At 42.8% G+C, this 26,671-nt stretch overlaps 1 protein-coding gene and 2 long non-coding RNA genes across 6 annotated transcripts; all 3 read left to right on the forward strand.

Annotated features, from left to right (window-relative positions):
• The first annotated feature begins 2,766 nt into the window (after window positions 1-2,766).
• Window positions 2,767-7,276, forward strand: ccdc174 (coiled-coil domain containing 174). 2 transcript variants are annotated; one of them, XM_061220297.1, is made up of 11 exons: window positions 2,767-2,935; window positions 3,074-3,178; window positions 3,308-3,408; window positions 3,622-3,680; window positions 3,858-4,023; window positions 4,109-4,204; window positions 5,261-5,397; window positions 5,659-5,753; window positions 5,896-6,034; window positions 6,286-6,414; window positions 6,784-7,276. In XM_061220297.1, the coding sequence occupies exons 1-11, from the start codon at window positions 2,894-2,896 to the stop codon at window positions 7,071-7,073; spliced, it is 1,359 nt and encodes a 452-aa protein (XP_061076281.1). In that variant the 5' UTR covers window positions 2,767-2,893; the 3' UTR covers window positions 7,074-7,276. The 2 variants fall into 2 exon arrangements, with proteins under 2 accessions (XP_061076281.1, XP_061076280.1); XM_061220296.1 differs by having other exon boundaries at window positions 2,768-2,935; window positions 6,283-6,414.
• Window positions 7,277-7,976: 700 nt separating this feature from the next.
• On the forward strand, window positions 7,977-8,822 carry LOC133110714 (uncharacterized). 2 transcript variants are annotated; one of them, XR_009704899.1, is made up of 3 exons: window positions 7,977-8,302; window positions 8,461-8,514; window positions 8,659-8,822. It is a non-coding gene; the product is annotated as an uncharacterized LOC133110714 (long non-coding RNA). The 2 variants fall into 2 exon arrangements; XR_009704898.1 differs by having other exon boundaries at window positions 8,461-8,508.
• A 9,631-nt stretch (window positions 8,823-18,453) lies between these two features.
• Window positions 18,454-25,567, forward strand: LOC133110715 (uncharacterized). Of its 2 annotated transcripts, none has more exons than XR_009704901.1 (3): window positions 18,454-18,582; window positions 24,990-25,103; window positions 25,372-25,567. It is a non-coding gene; the product is annotated as an uncharacterized LOC133110715 (long non-coding RNA). The 2 variants fall into 2 exon arrangements; XR_009704900.1 differs by having other exon boundaries at window positions 25,383-25,567.
• The last annotated feature ends 1,104 nt before the right edge of the window (window positions 25,568-26,671 follow it).

Here is a 26,671-nt window from a genome sequence, read left to right on the forward strand (position 1 = left end):
GTGTCCCATTCCTGATTTCTATATCTCTATGATATTGCATATTTGCCACACTGAATGGTTTCAAAGCTTTAGAAAACATGTAGTACATTACATTACATTAATGGCATTACATCACGCTCTTATCCAGAGTGATGTAATATGCAAAGCGAAACTGAGTAAATACTACACTTTTGTTTTTATTTAATTTATTTACCTTACAATGAAGTAAAGGTTATACAAGCAGATTATGCCACAATCAAAGGAAATTCCAGAAGAGATGAGAAAAAAGGGTTACAAAGCCATTTCAAAGGCTCTAGGTCTAGGACCTGAAATCCAAATCCTGCCCTGGTTTTTTCTCAGGTGATTAGCTAAACAATTAGTGCTACTGATTGGCCAGACTGTCATCACACCTGACTTGCAGGCAAAGGGAGGCATTTCACAGTACATTGTACCAAAATTTATTATTGAAGGAAGCACTAATTGTACAGGAAAATCCTTAAGGAGAATGTCCAGGAGCTGAAGCTGTTATGAAGTTATGTAGCAAGACAATGATCCAAAACACAAAATCAAGTCCACATATGACTGAAGGTTTTGAAGTGTCTAGTCAGTCCTGAATCCAATAGGGATGCTATGGCAGGACCTGAAAAACATGAAAATCAGTTTCAGGGGAAATTACTTTTTCAAAGGGGTCTTTGATAACCTTTTAAATTAATAAATGATAATAATGTAAAAATTAAATGGTTGGCATTTAGATTTAAATATCTAATTCTGATAAAGTGTAACACATATGCAGTATTAGAGGAAATCTTTTTGAACTTACACATACAGATAAAGAGAGATGTGTACTATTAAGAATAATAATGTGGTTATATGGTTATATAATGTAAATGGAAGTGATTACCTGGGGCACCTTAAGTATGTGCACAATGAGATGATGACATATGATGATGATCGCTGTCCTGTTCTTTCTACTTCAACATTTATAGATCTCAATTATTGCTCCATGTAGTGCTTCATACAGACTTCTGTGATTTAAAATATAATACATAATCTCTAGACATTCTCCAGGCAGGCTGGCAGGGAGTACTTTTTTGCACAGCATCACACATGCATTACATGCATATAGAGTATTCAGTCTCTCTCAGCCATTATGCATTTTCTTCAAATGAAGGAAATCCTTTAATGAGTGAAATAATATTGCCTCTTTGGCTTAATTCAACATGAGTATGTTGCTGATGTAACACACCTAGCAAACTTGGTATGTTCATTTTATATTTGATGAAAATGAGTAGGCTCTGCTCTCCTTCTGCAGGACTGATAGATAATTTAGATTTTATTCAAATAAATGTAGGGGGAAATAATGGATTTTAAATCTTGTAAAACAAGCCATCAATAAATTGGAGTATAGCGGGGCAGTCAGGGTTTCACCCTTGAATAACTGAATTTAGTTGAAACAAATATAATTGTAAAATGTACTCTTTGCTCTGAAGGGGGTCTGGATTGTGTCAGACTGGTTGTATAATCCTTCACCTTGGAAATAGTTGTATTTGCAAGTCTTTTTCCTGTTTATACAATCGCCTGCCCATTGCTTTTACTATAAGTCTGCTGGCTGATGAGCTAATAATAGAGGAATGTCTAATATGTCTGTGGTGATACATTCATAAACTAGGCTAGTTCACATGCCACTTTTACATCAGCCATGTAGTTATTTTTAAAATAGGGAATCTGCACTGTGAACTGGCCTGTTTAATTGAAGCAAACTTCAAATGTAGTTCAGGTCTGGAGACTGAGATTGCAAAATAGCATTTTTTGGCAGTTATTGAACAAAATGTCTTGGCACTTGCCGGATTTCCTAATTTTGTTGACCTTCACGAGAGCCCTGTGACATCAAATTTCACTATAGGGCTTTTCAAGTGTAGCGCAGCAAAACTTGTGTGGCCAAAAAGCACAATTTTGGTCTCATCTGACCATAATATTCAGTTCCACTTGGATTTTCATTGCTGTGTTAAAAAACTACAGATGTTTATTGACTGCACTCAACAGGCTTTTTCCTGGCAATCCTTTGTAAAGCCTTTTGGTACGGAGGTGCTGTTTGATATCTGGTAGTAGATGTGGAGATTGAGCATCCAACAGCAACCGGGAAACTGAAAATGGAGGCAAAGTTGATGAGATCTCAAGGTTTATGGGAGCTAAATCTAATGTGTCTTCCAAGCCAATAGGGGTAGTTACAATTATTTGTCACCACCACTAAAATGTTATGTTTGTATGACCTCATCAAAATGGTAGAAATACTGGAGTGGATATATGTTCAGGTTCATCATCAGTTCTGGCTACATTAATAACAATGATTGTTATTGATATTAAGGTCCCATTAGGTTGAGAGGAGGGAAAAACAATAATCAGGACAGCTGTCACGGCAGAATGGCAGGAACAATGGAACAAATATATTTATATCATCTACAGAAATCTGTCAGTGCAAAGTAGATTCAGGGTAGAAATAGGACAGAGGAGGTATAGGATAGAGGCTAGGATAAGGCTGAGATACGCTGGACTGAATTCTACTTTGCGGCTGATGGGGACACATGTAGATTATACGGAACTGCGACTATTGAACATGTAATAATGGTGTTTGTGTGTGTGTGTGTGTGTGTGTGTGTGTGTGTGGTACATTTGTTGATGAAAGGATGTTACTTGATAGGAAAGTGGAGGGCGGTGGTGATATTAGGGATATCTTGGATGAGAGGGGGGACGGGTTTGGGGATTACGCCTGATTACTGCTCTAAACTCCAGCCCAGTAGGTGGCGGTAAAGCATCTTTCACGCAAGATATGTGCTTACAATAAATAACCGAAGAAAAATGGCGGAAATGGTTTAGCTGAATTTTACTCTTTGCATTTTTCTCACACGTCTTTAAAATGGATAAAAGGAAAAAGCAATATGATGTAACAGCTGCATCTGTGAGTTTTGTAGTTTTATTGCCACAGGTTTTTCAACAAATAAAGCGTTGTATGAGCCTGTCATGAATACTATTTGGGTTAGCTATGCTAGCTAGCGAATTAAACTTGTTTCTAATAATATATTGTTTTGGTTCAAAGCTGGTTGATCTCAAAGCTGAACTGTACAGAAAGCAAGAGCAGTTCAAGCAAGAAAAGCTAGCTTCTGACGCAGGGGTTCCTCCAAAACCAAAGTCGAAATTCAAGGTACGTAACGTCTCCCAATGAACAATACTCAACTAACGTAGTTAGCTAAGTAGCTAGTTAGTCGGCTACGAATACATGGATGTACTGATACTGGGCTTCGTGGTGATGTGCTTCTGTTGAGCCCTGCAGAAGCCGAATGTGTGGGATAAGCAGAACGAGGGCGTGTCGGGACGGTCGGAGAAGGATGTGGAGCAGGCAAAAGAAGAGGAGAATACCCTTGACAAGGCTAGGTGTGATTATATATTGACCATTAACGTGATTATCGGTATTGTTTAAATATCTGCCAGTTAACTTGGAATCACAAATTGAGTAGAAATCACAACCGTTGTATTGGTATAAAGTTGTTAAATTTTTTATTTGCGGACTGGAATTAACTGGGTGTTCAACGGTGTCATCAGTGTGACCACGGAACTACTTTTTCATGTTGACTTTTGTCATTCCAGACTTAAGCTTGAAGAGAAAGCCAAGCTGTATGAGCAGATGACGAAAGGAGATTTCCCAGGTATTGTGTGAAATTTGTTAAATTTTAATCTATTATAATTTAGTTGCTATTATGTTTAGCCCTTTCGGTCCTTCTGTAATTCAGTTTTGGGCACTTCATGAGTGACACCAGCCTCAGCCTCAGCCTCAACAATGGGTTTTGAAAGGTGGCTGAATCCCTGTTTTTGTCATTTGTCAGATGAGGAATCAGAGGGCCTTTTCCTGGTGGATTTCACACAGAAGATCATCGACCAGAAGAGGGAGCTGCAAGCTCAGAGTGAGAGACCAGGAGCAGCGAGGGAGGAAGGGGAGAGTTCTGAAGATCAGACACCTATCCCTCCTCCCCAGAACCCTGGTGAGGAATGGTATGTGAAGTCCGGTCCCCTTGAATGTCACCCAGGCCTTCCTGGCTTTAGGCTCTCTCATGACCCTTTCCCTGTGTCCCCTCAGGGTGGATTATGTTGATGCCCTGGGCCGCTCCCGCAAGTGCATGAAGAAGGATCTGCCACAGTTTCAGAAGATGGATCAGGACCTTCATGGCAAGAGGTGGGAGAGATGAGTGCGGGAAGTGTTGGCTCATTGCTCCATCTGCAACTCTCCAGTCATTATACTTCACACTATACTGTATTACCATGGTTCTGGTAAGCAGGAAGAGAAAGTAATGAAAGCCAACAGGTCTGTATTTTAAAACATGTTTTCATGCATGTATAAAGCTGGCTGGCTAAACTAGAATGGCCCAATTCATAGCTAGTTGGAAGATGCTGTGCTTTTTGTTAACCACTACGACTATACTGGTAGTAACACAAATCCACCAAAACCACAGCCCCAAATGAAATAAAACCCAGCTGAGCACACAGTGATTGCATGACACTATAAACGCAAGTGCAGTGCAGGCTGCAGGGTTTGACCGGGGAGCCAGTGTGCAGGTCCAGAACCCACACCAAAGTGGAAACTGTCAAGAGTCCTCAAGAGTTCAGCCCCAGGTCCCTCTCAGAGGACGGAAGCTAAATCACTGCCTCCATGTTACAACATGCGCGCTTTCTCCCAAACCATTTAGAGGAGCGATGCAGAAGCAGGCTTATTGGACCGCAGGTGTTGTGAGAATAGTCATCAGCAAAATTGTCAGAATAATCAGAATCTGAAATTTTTTTCTTTATACTCCAACATCTTTTAATTCCGCTGCTCTGTGACGGTCCTCAGCATCTCTCTGTTACATGCATCTTCCTCTACATTTTGCTCGGCGGTTGTCAATGTTATACTTGGCCCCACACGTCTCCTGAAGAGGGTTGCATCTCCCAATCCGGATCTCTGCAACAGGGACGTGACTTCCTCTTCTCCTCCTATAGGGGAAGCTGCTGAAACAAACACAGCAGCACCCAACGCAAAATTCAACCTAAACTGACATTATACAACATTTATGGGACATAACGTTCTTGGCCCTCCCTCATGTCTGACACAGTCCTAACACATTAGAACGCCATGCTGTGGTAAGGTCAGCAGTCTGCTTGTAGAGTTGAAAGGTATAGTCATCTGGGATGAATGCATTTGGACTGTCATAGTTGTTAATCTGGGATGAATGTGTTATGCCTGCTCCCTGGACAGGAGTGAGCCCAGTGGGAAAACCCTGCTGTCAGAGGACATGCGCAGAGACCTGCAGCGGCAGGAGTGGGAGAGGGAGGAAGAGGAGGCGATGAAGAGGCCAGTGGGGCCACTGCACTACGAGGACATCCGAGACAAAGGTGACACACAAAGTTTATTTCCTAGTCTGCTTAATCATAGCAATATATAAACCTGTTGCTTTTAAGTTCTATCAGCTGAACGAGTGACCATACCTGGGGGGGGAGATGACGGTACATTTCTTACTGATATGCAGTATGATAGTATTATGAGCAGTGACGAGCCAGCGTGTGCTGAATAGATGGCATAGCTTATAAAACATAACGACATATCTCAGGTTGTTGTCTCAGTGTGTTGACTGGGCCTCTGTGTCTGTGTTTCAGAGGCGAGGGAGCTGGGCGTGGGCTATTTCGCCTTCGCTCAGGACGAAGCCCTCCGAAAGAAACAGCGGGACACTCTGGACATGCTCCGAGACCAGGTGAGTGGCTTGCTCGGTCCAGAGCGGCCGTGCGTACGAGACGTGGGCATGCGTGCATCACACGGGTGTGCATGCGTGACGTGAGAGGGGGGTGAAGGGTCAGGTCCAGGTGCTCCACACACATTTGTGATGCTCCTTACAGACGACTGACCAGCGCAGTAAACGGGACAAGCTGAAGGAGAAGAGGAAGGCCCTCCTGCAGGCCAGGCTGAACAAAGTGCGGCAGAGGAAGATGAAGAACGCCGGGCTGGAGGGGACAGAGGAAGCGCTGGTGGCTGAAGGTGAGACTGCCTTTTATCAGAGCCTCCGTTTGCTATTCAAACCAGGGCTGCAGGTACAGCAATAATGGTGCTATCCATCCAGCTGCTGTGGGTCGGGCATGTTTGGCCTCTCTCCTCATTATCTCAGACTGCGTAAGAACTGAAGGAAGGGTTAAAATTCACATTGACGCTTATAAACAAATCCTTGGATGGCTGTCTGTGTGTGTTAAGATTGGAGACAGCCCTTGATTTCTGTTGTCCTTTCCCAGCAGAGGAAGAGGAGGAGGATATCAAGGAACCTCCTGCAGCCCCCGCACTGAAGAAGGTGGTGGTGGAGGTCCAGGAACGGAGGGACACAATGCCCGGCGTGCCGCATGTCCGAGACTGGGACAGGGGCAAAGGTAACGTCTGGTGGAGGATGGACGGGGCGATGCCCGGCGTCTCGCCTCACAGAACAGCTCTTCTCATTCTCTGCGCACAATGACTCATTTCACTCAGTCACAGAGCATTGCTGGTCAAGATTAACAACATAAGGGAGGATGTGTGACATGCAGTTCTATTTTTTATGAATTAACCTATTCTCTTTGTTCATTGTTTGCACCCAAAATAGACTGGGTGAAAGCAGTGGTTTCTATGGCTTGTTCCTGCTAGGGGTGCAGTAATATTATTTTACCCCTAGACGGAATCAGTGGGACAGTGGTTCTGCAGTCTAAATTGACAATCATAAATGCAGTGATGAGTTCTGACGACAGCCTTGCTTCCTGTTTCAGAGTTTCTCCTCGGCCATTGGACCAGCAAGCGGCGGGAAGAGCGGGAGGCGGAGTTCGCCCCTCCCTCAGCGTACTTCAGCGAGGAGAGGGCGGGTCACAGCCAGGGGGCGGAGGGGGGCAGACACAAACTGGCCTTCCGCTGGTCTGGAGCGCAGGCCAGGGAGGGTGGGGCCGCGTCCGGGCGGGGGGGCTCGGAGACGTCCCAGCATGCAGCGCAGAATCCGCCATCGCACCAGCCTCAGGCGCACAGCCTGGACGACCTGCTGTCCTTCTACAAACACACCACCTGACTGTTCGCTTCCCGGAGAATTGTGGAATATCTGCATTGTGGCAGTCAGTCTGCCTCCTCCACAGGATCAAAGCTGCACACGGACACTCACAGTCTTGATATTTTCAGTCACCTGAACTCCCAGAGCCCCAGGATATTAGTAATGGCGTGGGTCAGTATGGGACACTAGGTCAGGGGTGTGTGAAATAGCATTTCAATGCATGTCCCACTAAAGTGTCTTTTGAAACCTGTACTGATTCCTGCTCCGTTGATGTTTTCAAAGGTCTTGTTGTGTATTAAATTTCATTTTGAGAATAATGACTTGTTGAATTCATTATTAGTGTGAATTTGATTATTGAACAACCCGGCTCCTATTTCCTTCCTTCCATTGTGTTGACATTGCTTTACATTGCTTCACAAGAGCATAAAGACAAGATGGAATAACACCAAATGTTGCATGCGGTCTGTATTTTGTCTCCTGATGAGGACCTTAAAGAACACGGAGAGCATTGTGCATTCCATACAATGCACTCCAAGTTCTGTAGCATACTTTTCATTTAAGTGAACTTCATTTCACAGAATTGAGGAGATTCCTTGCAAAATTTCAGAAACTGTGCTTACACCAAGTTTCCTGTAGAGGGCAGACTGAACGCTCATAACATTGGGTAAGCTGTTTTCAAGAATGCCCTGCACCCCATCTGTAAGTATCTTGGGTGTAATTGCAGTTTACGAAAGAAAGCCAAGAAAGCTACTGTTTTTGAAAGCAACTACGAATTGTCAAGTTGATGTTTCATGTCCCTCCTTCATTTTAATTTTACTTAAGAAGGAGCCATTTTCTCATTTGCTTCATCATTCCCCCTGTAATTATGAGTGGTCGGGTGGCTACGTTTAGATGAGATTACAGCCCCTGTGTGCGATAGTGGTTTAATAATGAGGAGATAGTGAATGTGGCTCTACTGATAATGGCTCCGTACCTCACAGGAAACCACACTAAAAGATGTGCAATTAGATATAAAAGCAGTTAAGAGTTCCTCTGCAGAGATGGGAAAATGACCCAACAGACACGTCTTTCTATTCACCAGACGTTTCTGCCAAATTGGAATTGATCTTGATGTTTCTCCTTGGGTGGAATGACATTTGCCGTTCGACTCTTCAGACAGCTGAAGCGTGACATTACACTCTCGCATACTGCCTTTGTTCGTGTTGTTTTTGTAGGGGTAAAATAGTTGCATGGATGCATTGAGGGAAAAGGTGAGTGTGCCTCTGGCATTGGTTAAAACTTTAGCATTTCTGCATAATGAAGGCCAAACGTAGGCATGTACCGCCAAGTGTTACGCGGAGCCAGGCTGTGCTTGCCTTACTTTTTCACCGCGGTGAAACTCCATTGTTGCCCCTCTGTTTGCCTGCAGTATCATGCGCTGGTGATTGTATGAAGGCGTGTGTGCATATGCGTCCAAGTAGGTGTGAGTATACATATGTTTATGGGCATTTAAGTGTGTGAATGTGTTTATTTATGCCTGCAGGTCAAAATGGATGAAAGTGTGAATATGTGTAGATTCATGCTCATTTTGGTTTTTGTGTTGCACCTATGTTTTTCTGAATTGCAGGTAGACAGGATGATCCATAGAGCCATGATCCATTTTAAAACCCATTCCCTCATATCCTTACATGTTCTACCTGAAAATTCCTGCAATTGTCATTTATCTGTCTTGTGCTCAAAATGTCTGCGTTCTTCCCTGTGACTAATTTTGAAATCCTCACTAACATTAGCTTGAACATTTTTAAATTGAAATAATTATTAAAAATATACATTTCTTACAAGGTATATGACTGATCATTCTCATCCTTAAATGCCCTTTGACCCTCCCACTGTATTCTTAATAAGACAGAATGATACGCTTCATCATTTAAGGGGAAATGCGCTGTAGATCAGGTACCTTAGACACGAATGTGAGCGCAGTTGTGTCATTAATTCCACCCATATTAATTGCAATTTGCTGCTATCAGAGTCCTCAAAGGTCGAAGGTCACCAGCAGCTGAATAAATGGATGCAATTACAGAAACCCTAGGAACAATCTGCCATCTAATTATATGCTGATAGAATTAAGGAATTTTTAATTTTTGGTATATCAGCATATGTGGGTGTGTGTGTGTGTGCGCGCCTGTGTGTGGGTCTGTGTGCTGGGACAGGGAATATGAAACACATTTTCTGCTGCTTAATGAGAATTTGGTCTCCTGTGACAGCCGATGAGAACTGATGACTAATATTCATGCTATCCCACCAAGTTTAACCTTCACGCTCGGCTGACCATCTTCAGTATTCCTCCTCTCATCCTCGTGCTGTGTTCAAAACTATAAGTGCAGCTGTGGTCTTGTGTGCTGGTGGTCTAAGTCTAAAACACCAAATTGGCAACACCCACAGTACTGTAAACTAGTGTAGCCACCACTCAGAAGAAAGTATCCAGCTCTGCCATTTTGTACTCAATGTATGTACACAAACAAAAATGAATAAAATACATTATCCGAAGGGGTTGCCATGTAATTTACTTGCAACACACACCTGGTCTTGACATAGCAATGTGCCTCATAATATGGTAACCAATACTGACCATGCCAGTGCACCCTGTTGCTGTCAGGATGAGGTCAGTCATTTGCATTGTCCTTCTCCCTGTTTCATTGCGCAAGAGTGATGATTCCTGCAGAATGGAATTATCAGGTAACCTACCTGATTAAAGAAAAGTCCATATCTGTGGGTAGTTCATGAATGACAGAATGTGGCACATATATACGTGGGCACACACAATACTAGAGCTGGTCTGAACTGGTCAACCAGCTACCAGCTGTTTCAAAACCGCAAAATCTTGAGCTGTTTTTCTCAGCAGGGTGTGGATGTGTTTAAGTGTAGACTGCCTGCAGTGCTACTCACCGCGGCACAGGCGACAGTATAACTTCATATCTGTGTGAAAATGTCTTTTGTTTGGCAGCCCAGGTCTGGGGGTGACCACTGTCTCATTGGACTTATTTTATTATGTGGGGTTAAGTAAAGGTGAGCTTCTGTACAGGAAGGCCTGTGGCTTTGAAGACAAAGGTGCAGAGAGTATCAGGGCACCAGGGGGACAGTTGCTGATAATCTTATAAACACTGTAGCATTATGGCCAGCATTGTTCAAACTGGTACCAAAAGGGCAGGTATTTTGGGCATCAGATCGATTTTGAAGAAGACTTGAGCTCTTCCCTGTAATGAAAGCATCATTGCTGGAGGTGTAGCCATTCATAAGGAAAAGTTAATTGTTTAAGAAAGCTTAAATCCATTAGGCTATTTGCTCTTAAACTAGATTTGAGAGAGAATGCACCATGCAGATGTAGCAACTGCTGCTATAATAGCTTTCGGGCGGTATTGCATCAGCCTGGGGAGAAGGCTGGAGCTCTTGTTCATGTACGCTGTGTACAAAGTAGTTGTGTATGAAACTGGTATGGACTGGTAATTATGCACCCATCTGTGAACTGGGAATGCTGATTCAAAGTAGAGCATGTGTTTGCCTGTGCATATGCGCTGTGTTCGTCCTGCTGCAGCGAGGGTGGTTCATTGGTGCCACTGAAGGGCGGGGCCTTGGTGTACTTCCTGCTGAACGGGCAGAGGGCTGGTATGGTGACCCTGTCACATGTTTTTTCCCCCCTTTGTGTTCTGTGGCATTTGCAGGGCAGGGTTACGCAGGGCTACAGGGTGTGGGCTGTGCTTGAGGAATGACTCTCTTAGTGTGTGTGTGTGTGTGTGTGTGTGTGTGTGTGTGTGTGTGTGCGTGTGCATGCGTGCTTGTACTGTAAAAGTTTTGAGACAGTGACACAAAGTTCTTTATTTTAGCTCTGTACTCCTGTACATAGGATTTTAAATAAAACAATCAAAATGAGTTTAAAGTGCAAACTGTTTGTGTTCATTTCAGGAGATTTACACCTACATCGTTTGAAGAATCATTTTTTATACATATGGCCCCCCTCACCATTTTAGGGGAGCTAAAAGACTCCTCCCACTCTCTTCACTGTGTTAAAGAATGGAAGTTTCCTCTCTGATTAGTTGACCATTCATTCCTCAGATTACACTTCCTGTTTCCTGTCTTCCTAAGAGTGCTTCCATCTCAGGGACTGCGTTCCACACCACTGCTCCTCCACGGGGGTACAGGCCGTCCTGTCCATTTCGCTGCATTATGTCCTCATTGAGTTCTCTTCACCTTTCCTCACAATTCCCTGCATTCCCTGCTATACTTAATAAATGGGTACCTGAGTTTCCTGAGCCACAGTGTTTGCTGGCGTGGAATGAAGTCTAGTCATTTAGACTCATTGATGGACTAAACTGCTTCTCTAAAGTCAGCTTGATTATGTCATGCCTTAAAATGAGTGAAATGGAAGCCATCTAGTGAAGTAAAATAGGGAAAATTTTTCTTATTACATTTCTGAAGACTATTATGTTTTGTAGTATATTCTTGAATTCTGTTTTACTGCATGCTCTTCTCTCAGAGCATCTCTCATGTCAATTGCATGCACATTTGTTATGCACACTGAATTAAAATGGAATTGATTGATCCATAACTGGCTGAGGATAAACTTTTTATGTTCATGAGGTGGTGCAGGATATTCAATACTAAAAGTGTTAAGAAGTAATCATCTTGCCAGATTTCAGGTTATGTCAATGTAATGTTGATCTTCACAAGCCCGTCCATCTCACTGGGAGCGAGGCTTCATTTATTTATTAAGCTATTTATTCATTCATTCTTGTATGTATTTACTTCGCCTTGCTTCATTTTTTTCTTCCTTCTTTTGGTGCAGTCATGAAGGCGGGGAATTGTTGCACAGGCTTGTCCATTAGGCAACTCTGTGGATGAGAATGAAAGTTTCTGCTGAGTGAGTGACTGTAATGTACTGGTGTCACATTGACCCCATTCACCCATTTATTCTTCAGACTGTCTCATCCACTGTTCTTCCCTTTATCTACTCTATGAGTAATTCATCACATTCTACTGGTTGTGTACCCGCAGTCATCAAAGAGGCCCAAGTCACACCTTTGCTGAAAAAACAGACCCTACTACTGTCCAGAATTGATGTCCAGTCTCTCTGCTGCCTCTCTAAAACCCTGGAGCATGCTTTTTCGAACCAACTCTTCCACTTCCCTTCATAGATTAACCTTCTTGCTTCAGGGCTGGCCACTCCACAGGGACTACCCTCCTCTCCATTAAGGTGAAGCATTTCAGTCAGCTAGTGTCCTCCCTCTCTTCTATTCTAATCCTTCTAGACCTTTCTGCAGCTTATAACAAAGCTGACATGCTTATATGGGGATCTCAGGCGGAGCTCATAAGTGTGTTGAATTCTACCTCTCTGACTGCTCCTTTAGATGTGTTCTAGGGTGGTGGTGAGACCCCACAGTCCTCCTACAGGTATCCCCAAAGGTCCCATACTAGGCTCCCCTCCTCCTCTGTCTGTACATGCAGGCTGTATGCTCTGTCATCTCTATGGTTTCTCATAATACTTCTATACTGAAAATACTCAGCTTTTCCTCTCCTTTCCTCTGTGTCAAGCTCAATGGCAGACCATTCCCTATGTAACTGCATACTTTATATGTTAACTAAATGAATCAGATGTGCATTATGCCCCGAGCTTGGCAAAAATTAACTTAAATCTAGTGCTTTATTGATTTTGCACTTATACTTACTGGCCTGGTGCTGTTGCGCACATAACTCTGGTAGACGCACTTCTGTTCTCTTTTGAGCTGATTTTGAAAAGAGTGTCTGCTAAATCAATGAAATATAATGGGAAAGAGGCCTAGAGTGGCACATTTGAACTGACAACATCAGCACCCTGGTTGGCTGTAGTGTAGCCCTTTGTAGAAAAGAAAATAGCAACCTTTCCATGGCTATATAGGTAGCATTATGGCTTCTAGCATTGACTGTGGAATGCAACACTGCTGCTTCCCTACGGCTAGGGTCTGTGTCCCAGTAATAATGGAGCATATGGTTTCAAAAGCTCCTACAATGCACTGTTAAAATACAGCGTGCTAACACCTATGGTGCATATCTGTTAGGGAATTTCATTGCAGGACAAATAAGAAAGCATTGCAGCTGAATTTTTGTATGGCACCTGAGTGCATGCCAATATCCGTAACGCACAGTTTACCGACCAGACATTGTTCTAAAATGCACGTATGTGTTCTGCATGCTGTTCACTTCAGCATCCCCACAGGTGAGATTTGTTTAGCAATAAATATCTGTTTTATCTCAAATATTTCAACAAAAAATACAAATTAATTAAAAATAAAAACGATAAACCAGACCGAGTCCACCTGAGAATACAGTAATCTGATTGAAAATTGCATATTTTGCAATTAATCACTTTATAGCCAAATTGGTGCAATTATAATTTTCTCCTAATTATCAAAGAATATAATTTCATATTATTTGTTTATAATGAATCTCATATGCCTTATTAAACCTGGCTTGTTTTCACTAGCAATTATAGCAACTCTAGGTTTGACCTCTCTTCTTTATTTGTGGACACATTAAACTGTGCTCTGGATCCAATGTCTCATAGCCATAATGCACATTCACAGCAAGTTCCATTAGTCTGTGGGGTATGCACATAACTACACCTTCAGCAACCTCTTAGCTCAACAATCACAGTAGGAGTCAGGATTAAAGCCATAACAGCCCAGGTAGGACAGCATTACGTGCCAGCGATCTCTTTATTGAGGGAAGGCAGAGCACCAAGTGCTCCCATTATGTCTCAGACAGAGAGCTCAGAGCGGTGTGATGCCATCCTTATTGCTGATATCACTTCTCATGTCCCAGGCACATGTCTGCCTTCTGTTGATTCTGCCTAAGGAGAGTGAGCATGTAGTCTTTTAGTAGATGTGAGCCAAGCTCTTTAATGCAGATATTACACACAAGGTGCTTCTCCATATTTCATGGTGTAATCATTATAGCCCAGGTGAGAAGGGAGCCTGAATTAAGAAAACAATCCCTGTACAGGAGCTTCCTTATTTTAAAATCTAGTAAAAAAGCTGCATTTATGACTTTTTTGGGACCAATCAACATCCGGATGGATGGTCTCCGAGAAATTCAGTTTGAGCAGCAGCTCCCAGCTGGCTGGACCTAAATGAAGTGAAGCAGGTGGGAGACTCCTGGGTTTGTTACTGGTGAAGCAGTGTGTCACTGTCACTGCACATTGCTCTGAGTGATTGCCAGTGCTGACACGTGCCTACTGACAGCACCAATGCTAGAAAGAGCAGGAACACCAGAGGGCTAGGCAAGGTAATGAAGACTGTGAGACTCAATCAGCCTGATTATGCTGAATTATTAGTGTGTGTGTGTGTGTGTGTGTGTGTGTGTGTGTCTGTAACCGTCTAACAATGTAATTTGTGTACAATAAAAAATACACATATTCAGGAAAAACATGGGCGTATATGTCTATTTGTTGTTATCAGCATAAATTAATATATGTGATACAACAGGTTAAGAACTACTATCTTTATGGGAGATAATCATCTTGCATTTGTAGTTCAATGAGTTTCTACGCTTGGTTTTTGCCACTTCTCTGATATTGCAACGCTGATTTCCTTGGCCGTCAAAGGGGTGTAACCTAACACCACTGATACCTAGGCTCGTATTGGGTGTAGGAGGCTGCTTTTAGGTGTCTCTCTACAGACTGGTCTTAATGAGCTCCTTTACGACGAGCCTTGGTGTGAAGGGAACGCTTGTTACACCCCATTTACAGACTCGCTGCAAACCATTACATACGATGCTGGATAACAACACTTCTGCTAATGCGTTTCTAATCTCTGTTTCCTCAGTGTTGCGGTTCTCCATAAAATGGATAGAATGAGAGAACAGACATTGGCTGCTCTGCGGTTTTGGTTTGAAAAAAGGATCACACAAGAGTTCTGGATCACGTTGTCCATCTATGGCAGTGGCCGGCAGTGATAAAACACACGCTGAACATAAAGAGCAGTGGAGGTGAGGGAAGGCTGTCCTTTTCAGGTCAGTGAATTTCCTGTTTCATCTGTTTTATAATGTCACCTCTCAGGAAGACATTAAACTCACTATAAAGGCAGCAATCATATGCTGGTCATTTAACAGACAGTAGGTACCTCTTACCATTTAAACTTGGTATAAAAAGCTGGGATGCCAACTAATGTGCTTTTTCTCATTTACCTATACAGGATGATGAAGCAATGTCTGGTGTGTTTTTACATATATACCATAGGGTTGCCACCTGTCCTGGATTCTCCGGGACTGTCGGGGATTTTTGTTGTCTGTCCTGGAAAAAATATTTAAACGAAATGTCCCGGAATCTAAGTATTTTTGAGTGTTGCATACATTAGTATTGCTTAATGAACTGTAGACAGCGTATCCAGTGTTCATTCCTAAATGTAACAAATGCTGCAGAGACGTTATTAACCTTCACAAATTACACTCTTTATTTTTGTAATGAAAGAGGAATTGGCACCAAGCACAAGGTAGTTGCACACCACATTCCATCAGCCTCACACACCCTCGAGAGCGATTGACAGTCCGGCTTACTCAGTTTGCCAGCTTCGTATGTGTCCAGGATTTTTACAGGACTAAGGTGGCAACCCTTATATACCACTCTGGTATACGTTGTAAATAGGCTTCAGTGTATATGCAGGCTTCACTGTTGCTTAATGTCATTGCTCTGCTGCATGTGGGCCACTGCTTTAACATCACTGTGCAGTTAAAATGGCTGCTTTCAGCCTCTGAAAGGTAGGTGACATTTCTCTGGCATCCCTGTCAGCACTGATATTCTCACTTAAATGAGAAAATCTGTTGATTCGACAACCTGTCTGTCAAGAGCAACATTAGGAAGAGTAACGTCTAACCATTACCTCCTTCTCAAACCTTATTCCTACACAGGTTCAAAACTGGCCTGAAAATTCAAGATCAAATTGAGAGATCGAATTGTTTTACAGTTTACCTCAAGGAACTGAAACAACAACAACAATTGTCCCAGTAATATTTCAGCCCTACCGAGCAGAATATTCAGGCCTAGACGGTAGAAATGCCACTCAAAATTCTGCTTTGTATCTCTCTGTTTCATTTACAGCCACAGCACGTTGTTCCAGGTGCTGCAGTATAAGCGATTGTAGACTCCCGCTCACCTGTCATGGTCTCTGACTGCCACAAGGTAGTGTGCTCATTAAACCGGATACGTTCTTATGTCAATGGAATTTTTCATTTTCATTGAAAAAAAATCAACAGGAACCACAGCCTTTCAGGTGTTATATCTACTGTATATATACAGTGGGATTCAGAATTGTTGGCACCCTAATATGCAAAAAATACTGTAAACTAAAAGATAATACAGTTATTGACATGAGCTTTATGTTCCAACATGTGTAAAGTAGCACGCTTTATTAATGACTCAATGGAATCAACCAAAGTCTTACTTTTTTTTAACATATTTCCTCAAAACACAAATTTAACAGTTATTTGCAAACACCCCTGGCAAAGATGAAAGTCATGAGTCTTCTCCTATAATTAGATTTTGTGATTTGTGAGGTTAGAGAACACATTTGGGGGAATTTCTCACTATTCCTCCATGAATCATTGATATATTTGGGCTTTGTAATTGCATCAACACACCATCAACATGTTTCGGAGATGTTTTGCTGCCAATGGTCCAGGGTATATTTCAGATCAATTGCGCAATCAATTCAACCAGGAAAGTTGAACCAGGACATTTTGTGTCAAAGGTTCTGCATAAGTAATTGTCAGAAATCCATCAAAATGTGTTCACTAACCTTATATAACTCACAAATGATAGGAAGAGACCCATGGCTGTCATCTTTGCCAGGGGTGTTTGTACAAAACCAGGGGTGCCAATCATTGTGAAACCAGTTTTCTTGGGGGAAATCTTTATTTTATGAATGAATTAACCCCACTAATGTTGGGAGAATAAAGTGTATGTCAATAACAGTATTATATGTGCATATTTATCATTCATGGAGCCCACTGTATCCTATATATATTGAGCGTATAATTTGTGAAATTCTAAGTCAGCTTAATGTATGCTCTTGATCCAAGGGTGTTAACATGGGTACACGATTCTGAACATGGTCATGACAATTCTGTGAGTGTGAATCCTCCGCCCGCTGCCTGTTACTGGGGGGGGGGGGGGGGGGGGGTGATACTTTGGCCATAATGCCCTGTACTTCAACATGATTTTATGTGCATTCTCCTTCTGACACTAATGCAGCAGCCGTATAATGACACAGTCTGGTCATTATTGGCGGCGCCTGTGGAGGCTCTCAGCGAGTGGACACTGCCAGTAAATAACACGCTCTGCTGTGCAGGGCAAAAAAAAAAGATGACTGTCAATTGTCCTGGACCAAAGGGACAATAAAACTACTCACAAAGCAGATGCTCTGTTTGAGAACACTGCTGAGGGGTCTGTTGGGTCATGCAGGCAGTGGTGTTTGGCTCAGTATGCTGAATAGTCAGACATGCCTTAAGTCCTGCTGCCCTCAGTGAACTCAAATCACTAAATGACATTACATTTATTCACTGCATTTTACAAAGACTTTGTTACAAGTGTATCCCAGCTGAAACGCAGAGATGGAAAGTCCAGGGGTCATCGAGTTAAAGTCCTGCCATGTGTTTCTTCCAGCAATTAACTCAGCCAGCTGAGTTCACTAATTAACTCTACCTCCTGGCTAATGTGCTAATTAGCAAATCCAGGTGATTGGAACAAAATAGTGGGGAGGACTTTTAATTTCTGAGCCTCTGCTGAAACAACAGTAGACTCAGGAGGCTGCAGGACTCAGAGCCCCATCAGTGGGAGAGGGAGTTAAAGAGCTGTGGGTGGCAGATGAAGACACGCAGTGGAGACTGTGATATGATGGTGTCATTCTCTCCCTGCATGTTGTGCTGTGATACCAGGTGAAAACAGAGACTGCATAGGGCAGGGGTTGGCAACCCTGGTCCTGGAGAGCCGCAGGGTGTGCTGGCTTTCGTCTCCACCTTAAAATAAGCAACCGATTCAGACCCAAGAAACCCCTGGCATAGGGGCTTGCTGTCTAGATCTGTATTATGCTGTAGGCCTGTATTATTCCCTGTATTATAACAATAATAAATCAATACAAATCTAGTAGCAATGTCAGAAGAGTATAGTTCTGCTGCTGTCTCTAGCTTCTTACTTTATATGATGTGTCCATCATTATCCATCATCATATTCTAAAGCAGAGGTGTCCAGTCTTATCCTAAAAGGGCCGGCGTGGGTGCAGGTTTTTGTTTTAACCCAGCAGTAACACACCTGATTATACTAATGAATGAATTGTGGTCTTTAATCAACACCTTGTGCTAAAACAACAACCTGCACACACACCGGCCCTTTCTGGATAAGATTGGACACCCCTGCTCTAAAGCATTCTTCCTCACTCCTGGCCCATTCGTCCTCAATCCTGGTCCTGGAGAGCTGCAGGGTGAGCTGCTTTTTGTTTTCTGCTTAATATCAGCAGAACCAAGAAAGCGGGTGAGTTAACTGTGTAATTAACTGTTTTAATTGATCAATTAAGTGCAACAAAAGCCAACACTCCCCAGGCTCTCCAGGACCAGGAGTGAGGACCACAAGCCTCTTTCTCTGGGCCTCAGTTAAAGTCAGTGTTTTGTGATGCTAGGCCAACTGAACAGATCTGGCAGTGCTCTCTCTTGTGGCCAGGGTCATGTGACCCAACCCAAAATCCATCTGTCTGTTGGTTGGTCACATGTTGTCTTTGAACATGAGTGGAAATCGTTTGAGTCAAATCAAGACCGACGATTGAATATGACATATAAGCTTTTCTCTCATACCTGCCAGAGATCTATCAGCCTCCAGACAAACTGTGAATTTGTGTCAGCTCTGCAAGCCCATAACCGTCAAATTTATCAAAGGAGGGTAGGAGAATTATGGATCTCCAGAGAAACTCCAGAGAAGGTCATGCTAACCTTGGCATCATGTCTGTACGTTCCAGACTAATCGTTAAAGGGTAGGATAGGTTCTGATGCTATATTGATAAGAAGAGCCATTAACAAAACAGCCCATGACTTGTTTGGTCGCTCAACTGGATCATTGTCAATGTACTTTAATTACAATCTTAAATTGAAATCCTTTTCCATTTGTCTTTGTGAAATTCCAAAACGCCTTGTCCTTAGACCCCTAAAGAAGTGCAGTATGTCTAATGTTAGAAAAAAGGAAATAACTGTTATAATACATTGCTACAAATTATATCCTTCACGGACTCATCTCAGAATATATTGTATATATACCAATCTAATATGTACTCATCACATTGTGATTTTTCATGCCAGGAGTGATTCTGATGTATTTTCAGAATTGGAGATAGGATACTGAAGGCATCGCTGGCAAAGGTTAACCCTTTGAAACTGTCTATAGCGCAGGTGTCAAACTCCACTGCTGGAGGGCTGCAGTGTCTGCTGGTTTTCCAGGTGCTCTTGGTACCAGTGGTTCATATAAGTCATTTATTGGCTAAAGAATCAGCACACAACAAGGTTGGGGACCAAATCATCTTGCTCTCTCAACTGCATATTCCATACAGACATTTCATACAGGGGACAAATCCCTGAACTGATCTGATATTCCAGGGACAGCTGAAAAGAATACATTTGTATGAACTGTAAAGGTATTTACCCATATCGCTGTGAAAATTAGACCAACATCACAGAGCTGTATTGCTTGAGTTAATGTTTGGCTGAAGAGCACGAGCCCCAACACTAGCACTGAGTGAGGAGCAGTATGTTCAGCAGTTTGTTTATTTTTTATTCCCGTTTGCGATTTTTTTTTAGTGTGTCTGTAAAATGATGATCGATGTAGAGCGGGCATTGACGATTGTTGCTGTGGAATATAAAAAATAAAGAAACCCATAATGCATAACCCATAAAGCCGCACCTTTAAACCATGCAATATGAAGAAAATAATTCTCAAGAAAGTTTTGTATTTCTCAGTTCACTGTTGAAGCAGTCTATGGATGGTAGTACAGTACTGACTTGCATCATTGTCTAGAGAAAGAGGGATGGATTGCAGACATAATTAAATGTTCAAGCATGCATGGAAGCACTTGACACAGGTCATAACACATATTATATTTTCATCTTTGACTCTCCTTTCATGTTGAGCATTATATTAATGTTATTCACTCTGTGACCGCCCCTAGCCGACCTTCCTCTTTCCTCTTTCCCACCACACATCTCTTCCCCCCTCATGTCCCCTGCTCCCTGCGCACTCTCTGTGGAGTGTTGCTGGAGTGCTGAAACTCATTAATTCCATGGGAATGGGAGAACAGAGGCTTCTTTCAGTTCTCTCTTGTTTGACAGTCCTGAGACTCAGTGTTCTGCTGCCTGGACTTGCGGACACGTGACGTTCTCGCAGACTCAAAACTTTCCTGCGAGTCTTAGACAGGATGACCCTCGTTTTTTCTAGGACAACACACCCTGCCACAACCCCCCTCGTGATCACGCCTGTCCCCTGCAGCCCTTCCCTGGGTCCCTCTGTGTGTTAAATAGACAGGGGCATCCTGAACCAGCTGGTTGGGCACATACAGAAACCTCCAGAGGATGTAAAGGATGGTGGGGGGTGATAGCCATCGTTCTTTACTAGACGATGGTGTTGGAGGTCTTGTGTGGGGGGAGGGCACACAGTATTGCATTATCAGGTCATTTTACAGCACGGTCTGCTTTCACAGTCGGTGGATGTTAAATCAAATGTGGGTGAGGTCATCCTTTTTCTCTCACAGCGGGGACCATTTTCCTGCTAAAGCTGGATTTTCTTTTTATAGAAGGCTAGCTAGAACAGTGGTTTGTTTCTTGCTGGAGGAGGGAGTAGCATGGCACGATATTAGACACCTAATGCTATCTTCTCTGACCTGTAGGTCTCTTCCAGAGCGAGAGCACATACAGCCTCTGTGTACAGAACACAGTTATTGGTTTTGCTGAACCCTGTCCAAACCGATCCACGGGCCATGAGGAGTTCTTTCAGGGGGTAATGACATTTACCAGCAATTGATTAAGGCTGAGTGGCCACATGACAGGGATAAGCTCACGGCAGGAAGTTGCTTTAAATATCTGAGTCATAGAGAGATGGATAGCTATAGATAGAGAGGAGAGAGAGAAAGAGAGAGTCATGGGAGGCCTGATACTGTTGCACACACGCACAAATGCCTACCTTTATTGATCGTCTCTCTATCTGTGGGAAGCTGGGTGTGGCTTAACTCTCCAGCGAGGCATGGCATTTAAATACTTTCCCAGAATGTACTTGGTCTCATTCAGACCTCTTGTTTGCCTCTTCCTCATTGTGAATTCATAGCGTGTGAATGACATTTACTATCATTGTCAGTTGAAACATGGCATACAATTCTGCAGACACTATGCCAAGATGGTAACTGATATACTGTGTATTGTGCATCCAGTGGAAACATTTGAAACAACATCAATTTTGTTTCAACTCAAGTTGTAGTAGAGGGTTGAGGGACGGGTTTAGGGTGGCAGGGTAACATCCTCTGTTTTTAAACAGCCATAAACCACCATTTAAAGCTGCAGTTAAATCTTTTATATATTTATTTACTTCTGTTGCACAAAACAGTCATTTGGGACTTGTTACTTTGTTTTATAGTGAACCATTGGCATGAAAGTACTGGGGGAATGCACATCTTCTCGCCTTTTCGGTCATAATGTTGAAATGTATGTGGCACTTACAACACTGTTTTACTTGCTTTTAGTACTAGCCTGACTGAGCAGTACCACAGAGCCTACAGTACTGTTATATACAGCCACAATACACTTTGTTAAATTCACCCATTTCTGTGCAAAAATAAGGGCACAAAATGTAAAATTAGCGACCTGGTTTCACGGTTCATGCAACAGCAAGCTTCCTCTGTGTGTCTTTTTCTTGCTAATGTCTTCCATACCATTTAAGGAATGTCAGCAACATGAGAGTTCCATCAGACAAACTGCCTGTGTGGAACTACAACTGCAGCAAACGCTGTCCTAATGAGCTCTTTATCAAATTAACGTAAAAGCATGCATATATAATCTCACCAGATTGCCTCAGTCCCTGCTGAGTTTTGTAAATGCTGTTTTCATCCCCCTCCCTCCTTCCCTCCCTCCATCTTTACTGCCAGCACAGAGACGATGGCCATGTTTGATCCAGGATTGAAGGGGGTTTTGCAGTGAAGTAGAACCAGTACTCACGATCAATTAAATAATAGTGTGCTTTTTGAAGAATTAGTAACAGACATAAGTGCTATTTTACTGAAAATTATAACTGAAGTGAACAGATTTTTTGCATCTGACATTAAATAATGTAGTATATATGGTATATTTGCCAGCAGGATGATGTGTCAGTTTATGTCTCGCTTTTGTGAACTCTGTGTTAAAGTGGAGTCATCTGCATTGGGGGTTCAATGCCTCACCCATACAACAGTATGCACTCATCCAATGCACTCACCTCCAAGCCAGCAACTATTATATACCCTATAGAAGATTGCATCCCCTGTAGAGGTAGAAGAGACCTGGGCAAGAGGTATATCTCTCACTGATAACTTCAGCAACTTCCTAGGACCTGGGGTGACTTGTGAAGCAAGACATGCTTGTGTAACCTGATGAACCCAGCCTAGCTTTAAGACATATTGCACATATCAGGACAATGCCAGCTGTGTATCACTATAGTGGATGGATGCCCTTATCTTTTTATGTACTATCTATCACTGAGGGTAGTGGATGGAATATATTCATACACCTGTTTTGTCTCAGCTCTATCAATGGATCCCCCCTCCCCTGCGTGATATTCTCCACCTGTTGTTTGTGTTGTGCTGTTTAATAACGCCATGCCAGTTAATAAATCCAGGGCTGTAACGTTAATGAATCTGCTGGCAAGATAAACTACTGCCCTTTCTGCAGCTGTGCCTCCTACATGAAAACAGCCATGAATCCATTACTAGTCACTGTGGTTTGTGTGGAGTTGATGGCTTAATGAAGCTCAGTCCCATACCAGTATCTCACTGGCACATCTCCCTCTGGGCTGACCCTGAAGCTTTCATTTCCCCTCTCTGTTAGATTGTGTGAATTTTTATGAATGTAAAAGATTGTATTGTCACATATTCCCGCTCATGCAGTCAGTGCCACAAGGCAGAAGCTGGTATACCCATCCCAGTCCCCCTTTACCTCATAACCTGAAGATTAAAGAGTGATAAAAATGTGACCGCTTATAAAAGCTCCAATAATGACTGTTTCCTCAGTTTAAATAATTGTGCTTCATTGGGAGGGAGCTTTTCTAAACGATGAGACTTGTGCCTGGAAGAATGCTTTTATATCACCAAACACATTTTCTGTGAGACAGAAATTCAATATTTTGCCTTCAGGACAGTGCATCCGATTTTACGGGCTCATTCCTCTTGATGTTGGATGTGGGAAAGTTCAGGGAATGTGAGTGTCATCAGCCCCCTTGCAGGTGTAATGGACTCATAAAACTACAGTAGTACAAAGAGTCGGCTGGTGAAAACCTGTCAGCTTTTTTGGAGGCTCAACCCTCCCATTTCTTTTAATGGCCATGTCTCCTGTGAAGCAGCTCAAAGTGTGAGGAAACAAATTTCTGAGGTGCTCTGAAGATGCGTGACCTTGATGTGTCAAGGTCAGTGCTTTTTTAGCATGCTTAGCTTGTATATTTGGAGGAAACATTAGACCGAACATGGAAAGACTGCATCTATCACCCTATATTTATATGTATGGGGCTTTCTTGCATGTGCTATTTGTGTTGAAATTCAATGAAAAAACAATGTAAGCATGCTGAAGTCACCAAATCTTGAATGATCTCAAAATCCCCCCCCCCCCTCCATCCTCTCTCTCAAGGAGCACAAGAGTTTAACTTCTGGCAGCAATTTGTGTTATTCCTTTCAGAACAAAACACACATGGAAGCTATTGATTCATTAAGCTTTAGCACTGTGTGCATTTAATACCCATTATTCAAATTGTGATTCATGATGTCTGCATGAAACAACTGAATAAAGTGGCTAAAGATGCGTTCATCTGCGTCTCCTGTTCTTCCTCTTCTCTCTGTGTGCTCTCTCTTTGGGCCTCTCTCCTCTCTCTCTTCATTCTGTGTGCAGGACATTACAATCCTCTCATTTTTCTTTTCACATTATTTTATTTTATTTTCATAATAAAAGCAGAATCCGCTGATTTTTTTCAGTGCATTCATGTGGAGTGGTTTCTTCAGTACGTTAATGGAAACATCAGTTCCACTGAATTTGATTTAAATAACCATCCATGCATTTTCTGTATCATTCAGTCATTAATCATCATCAAGATATATTGAATGAACGGCTCCATTTCGAAGATGAGTCCCATGCTGCCTGTGGATATTATTCATAGAGAATTATTGCTCTCATGATCAATAGTTTTTCCTGCCTCAGGCAGTCAAGTGGTCTCATTTACTATCGTTAATTAGTTAAGTAAATAACTGCAGCAATGGAAGAATTTATTCAATCTGTGATTCCGCTACAGTGCACAATGCCTTTCTGAACTCTATGTCCAAAGGAAATATATATATCTGTTTGCCCAGAGTAATTAATATTGTCATCTTCACTAATGTTTTAGCTATTAATGAGGACTGCAATGATTGAATTTAAGACAATGGGGCGGGGAACCCTATATGAGCTGTCACAAGTTAAGCATAATGTTTCATCATCTGATTGGACAGAATGACCAATGCGGTGAACAGAATTCACACTTAGATTGCGTACTGTGCCAGCGGAGCAGAAAGATCAGCACCCTCCTATTCACGCACATCTGTAAAAGGTATTTGTATTCATTAGCCTGTCAGCACCTTAGAGCCGGGATCAATCCCATCAGTCTGTGATTTTGGCCTGTTTTCTGCTCCCGTAATGAAGGCGTGCAGTGGGCGGCGTATTGACTGTCGCCAATGGCGACGCTGAAGTGGACATCCATCATCTCACCGCCACCCCACACAGGTGCAGAGGCCACCACCCGCACAGCAACCTCACGTAAGTAATGAAAGGTCAATTCAGGTTAATACAGCGGGGCTTTATACAGACTAATGGCATGACATTTATAGATTCAAGGAGTATCTACAGAGCATTCTGAACAGGGAAACACAGCTGTGAAGACCATTAAACCTTGTGGCCCGGTGGGGCAGTTTATGCAGTGGGATTTGGCTGGTGTAAATCACTGTTATCTACCAACCATTGTTTCTTTGTGCTTATTATAAATTTGATTCATTAGACACGGTACAGGCATGCAAATGCATTTCAGTTGAATTACAGACATTTACGAATGTCCGGATGCTGTGGAAGGGATGCGGCTGATTGGATAAGGTGACACAAAATGGAGGAGAGTGTTGGCAGTGATGAGATTGCAGGAGCGTGGCTGTCCCCTCACAGAGCTTTCATCACCAGCCCAGCTGGGCGCTCAGCGCTCCTCTGTGTCCACGTGGCTCACTTAACCTCATTACAGGAAATAAAACACTGGTCAAAAAGAATACAATGGCACATAAAGTGTATTTTCATGAGATGAGCCTGTTTATGACCAACCGGGGAGGTGTGTGTGTTTGTTGGGTGGGGGGCGATATATATTTATTTTGTTTACATTTTCAGAAATAAATCTTTTGTTTATTACAAAAACACATCCATGGGGGGAAACAGAAGCGAGAGACAAATGAGGCAATATAGCTGGGTCCGGCTTTATGGCCAGCGTTGGGCTGGTAATGAGAGGGCTGGAGGTAAGGGTGGAGGGCTGGTATGGGACTGAGCTTTACAGGGCCTGCCACAGTAAAGAAGGTGGAAGGAGGGGTGGGTTTCAGAGCGCATGACACATGGGAGGAAAGGGGGAGAGTCGGCAGGGTTCACAGTGGTATTAAAGAGGGGTCTGTGACACCTTCGTGCCAGGGTGGTCAACATTATCCAGCAGCCGAGATGGGACTGCTGTAATGGAAATTGACCTCTGACCCTCAGTTGACACAGCAGCCAGGCGGAACCTCAGCAGATCTATCACAGTCCAGGCTGCGTGCGGAGTGTGCGCTGCTGTACATTCTCAAAGGGAGGTGACAGCTTGTGGGGCTGTGAGATGATAACTCTCCATTCACACAGCCTCTCTCAATCTTTACTTCTTGCCCCCCCACCGATACAATTTCATGGATATTAGTATTGCTCCAAACCAGTGAATTTTTTACATTTAAGTATGGATTTGTAGCCATTACTATATACTGCCTCCCATGCTTTTTAAAGAACCGTTAAGTGTGGCAGTGGTCTGAAGAACATGTTGCAGAACAGGTGTCCTGAATTTGTCCCCCCAGATTTGACTGTGCATTACAATGCCTTGAAGTTACTGTAATACCAGGTCCAGACAGTATGTATGCTGCATATGTAGAAACGCATTAAATAAGAAACAAATCATTATTATTAATCTCCATCAGTGTTGTCTCACAGCCTATTCTATCACAGCTCTACTGGTGCTGCATGGATGATCTCTCCACCTCTGAAATGTGCTGTAATAACTAGCCTGCCTCAGGTATAAGCCTGCTGTATACTGTATGATGCAAGCCAGAGGCATTTCC

The sequence above is a fragment of the Conger conger genome, chromosome 14 (assembly GCF_963514075.1).
Source record: "Conger conger chromosome 14, fConCon1.1, whole genome shotgun sequence".
NCBI classification, from domain to species: Eukaryota; Metazoa; Chordata; class Actinopteri; order Anguilliformes; family Congridae; genus Conger; species Conger conger.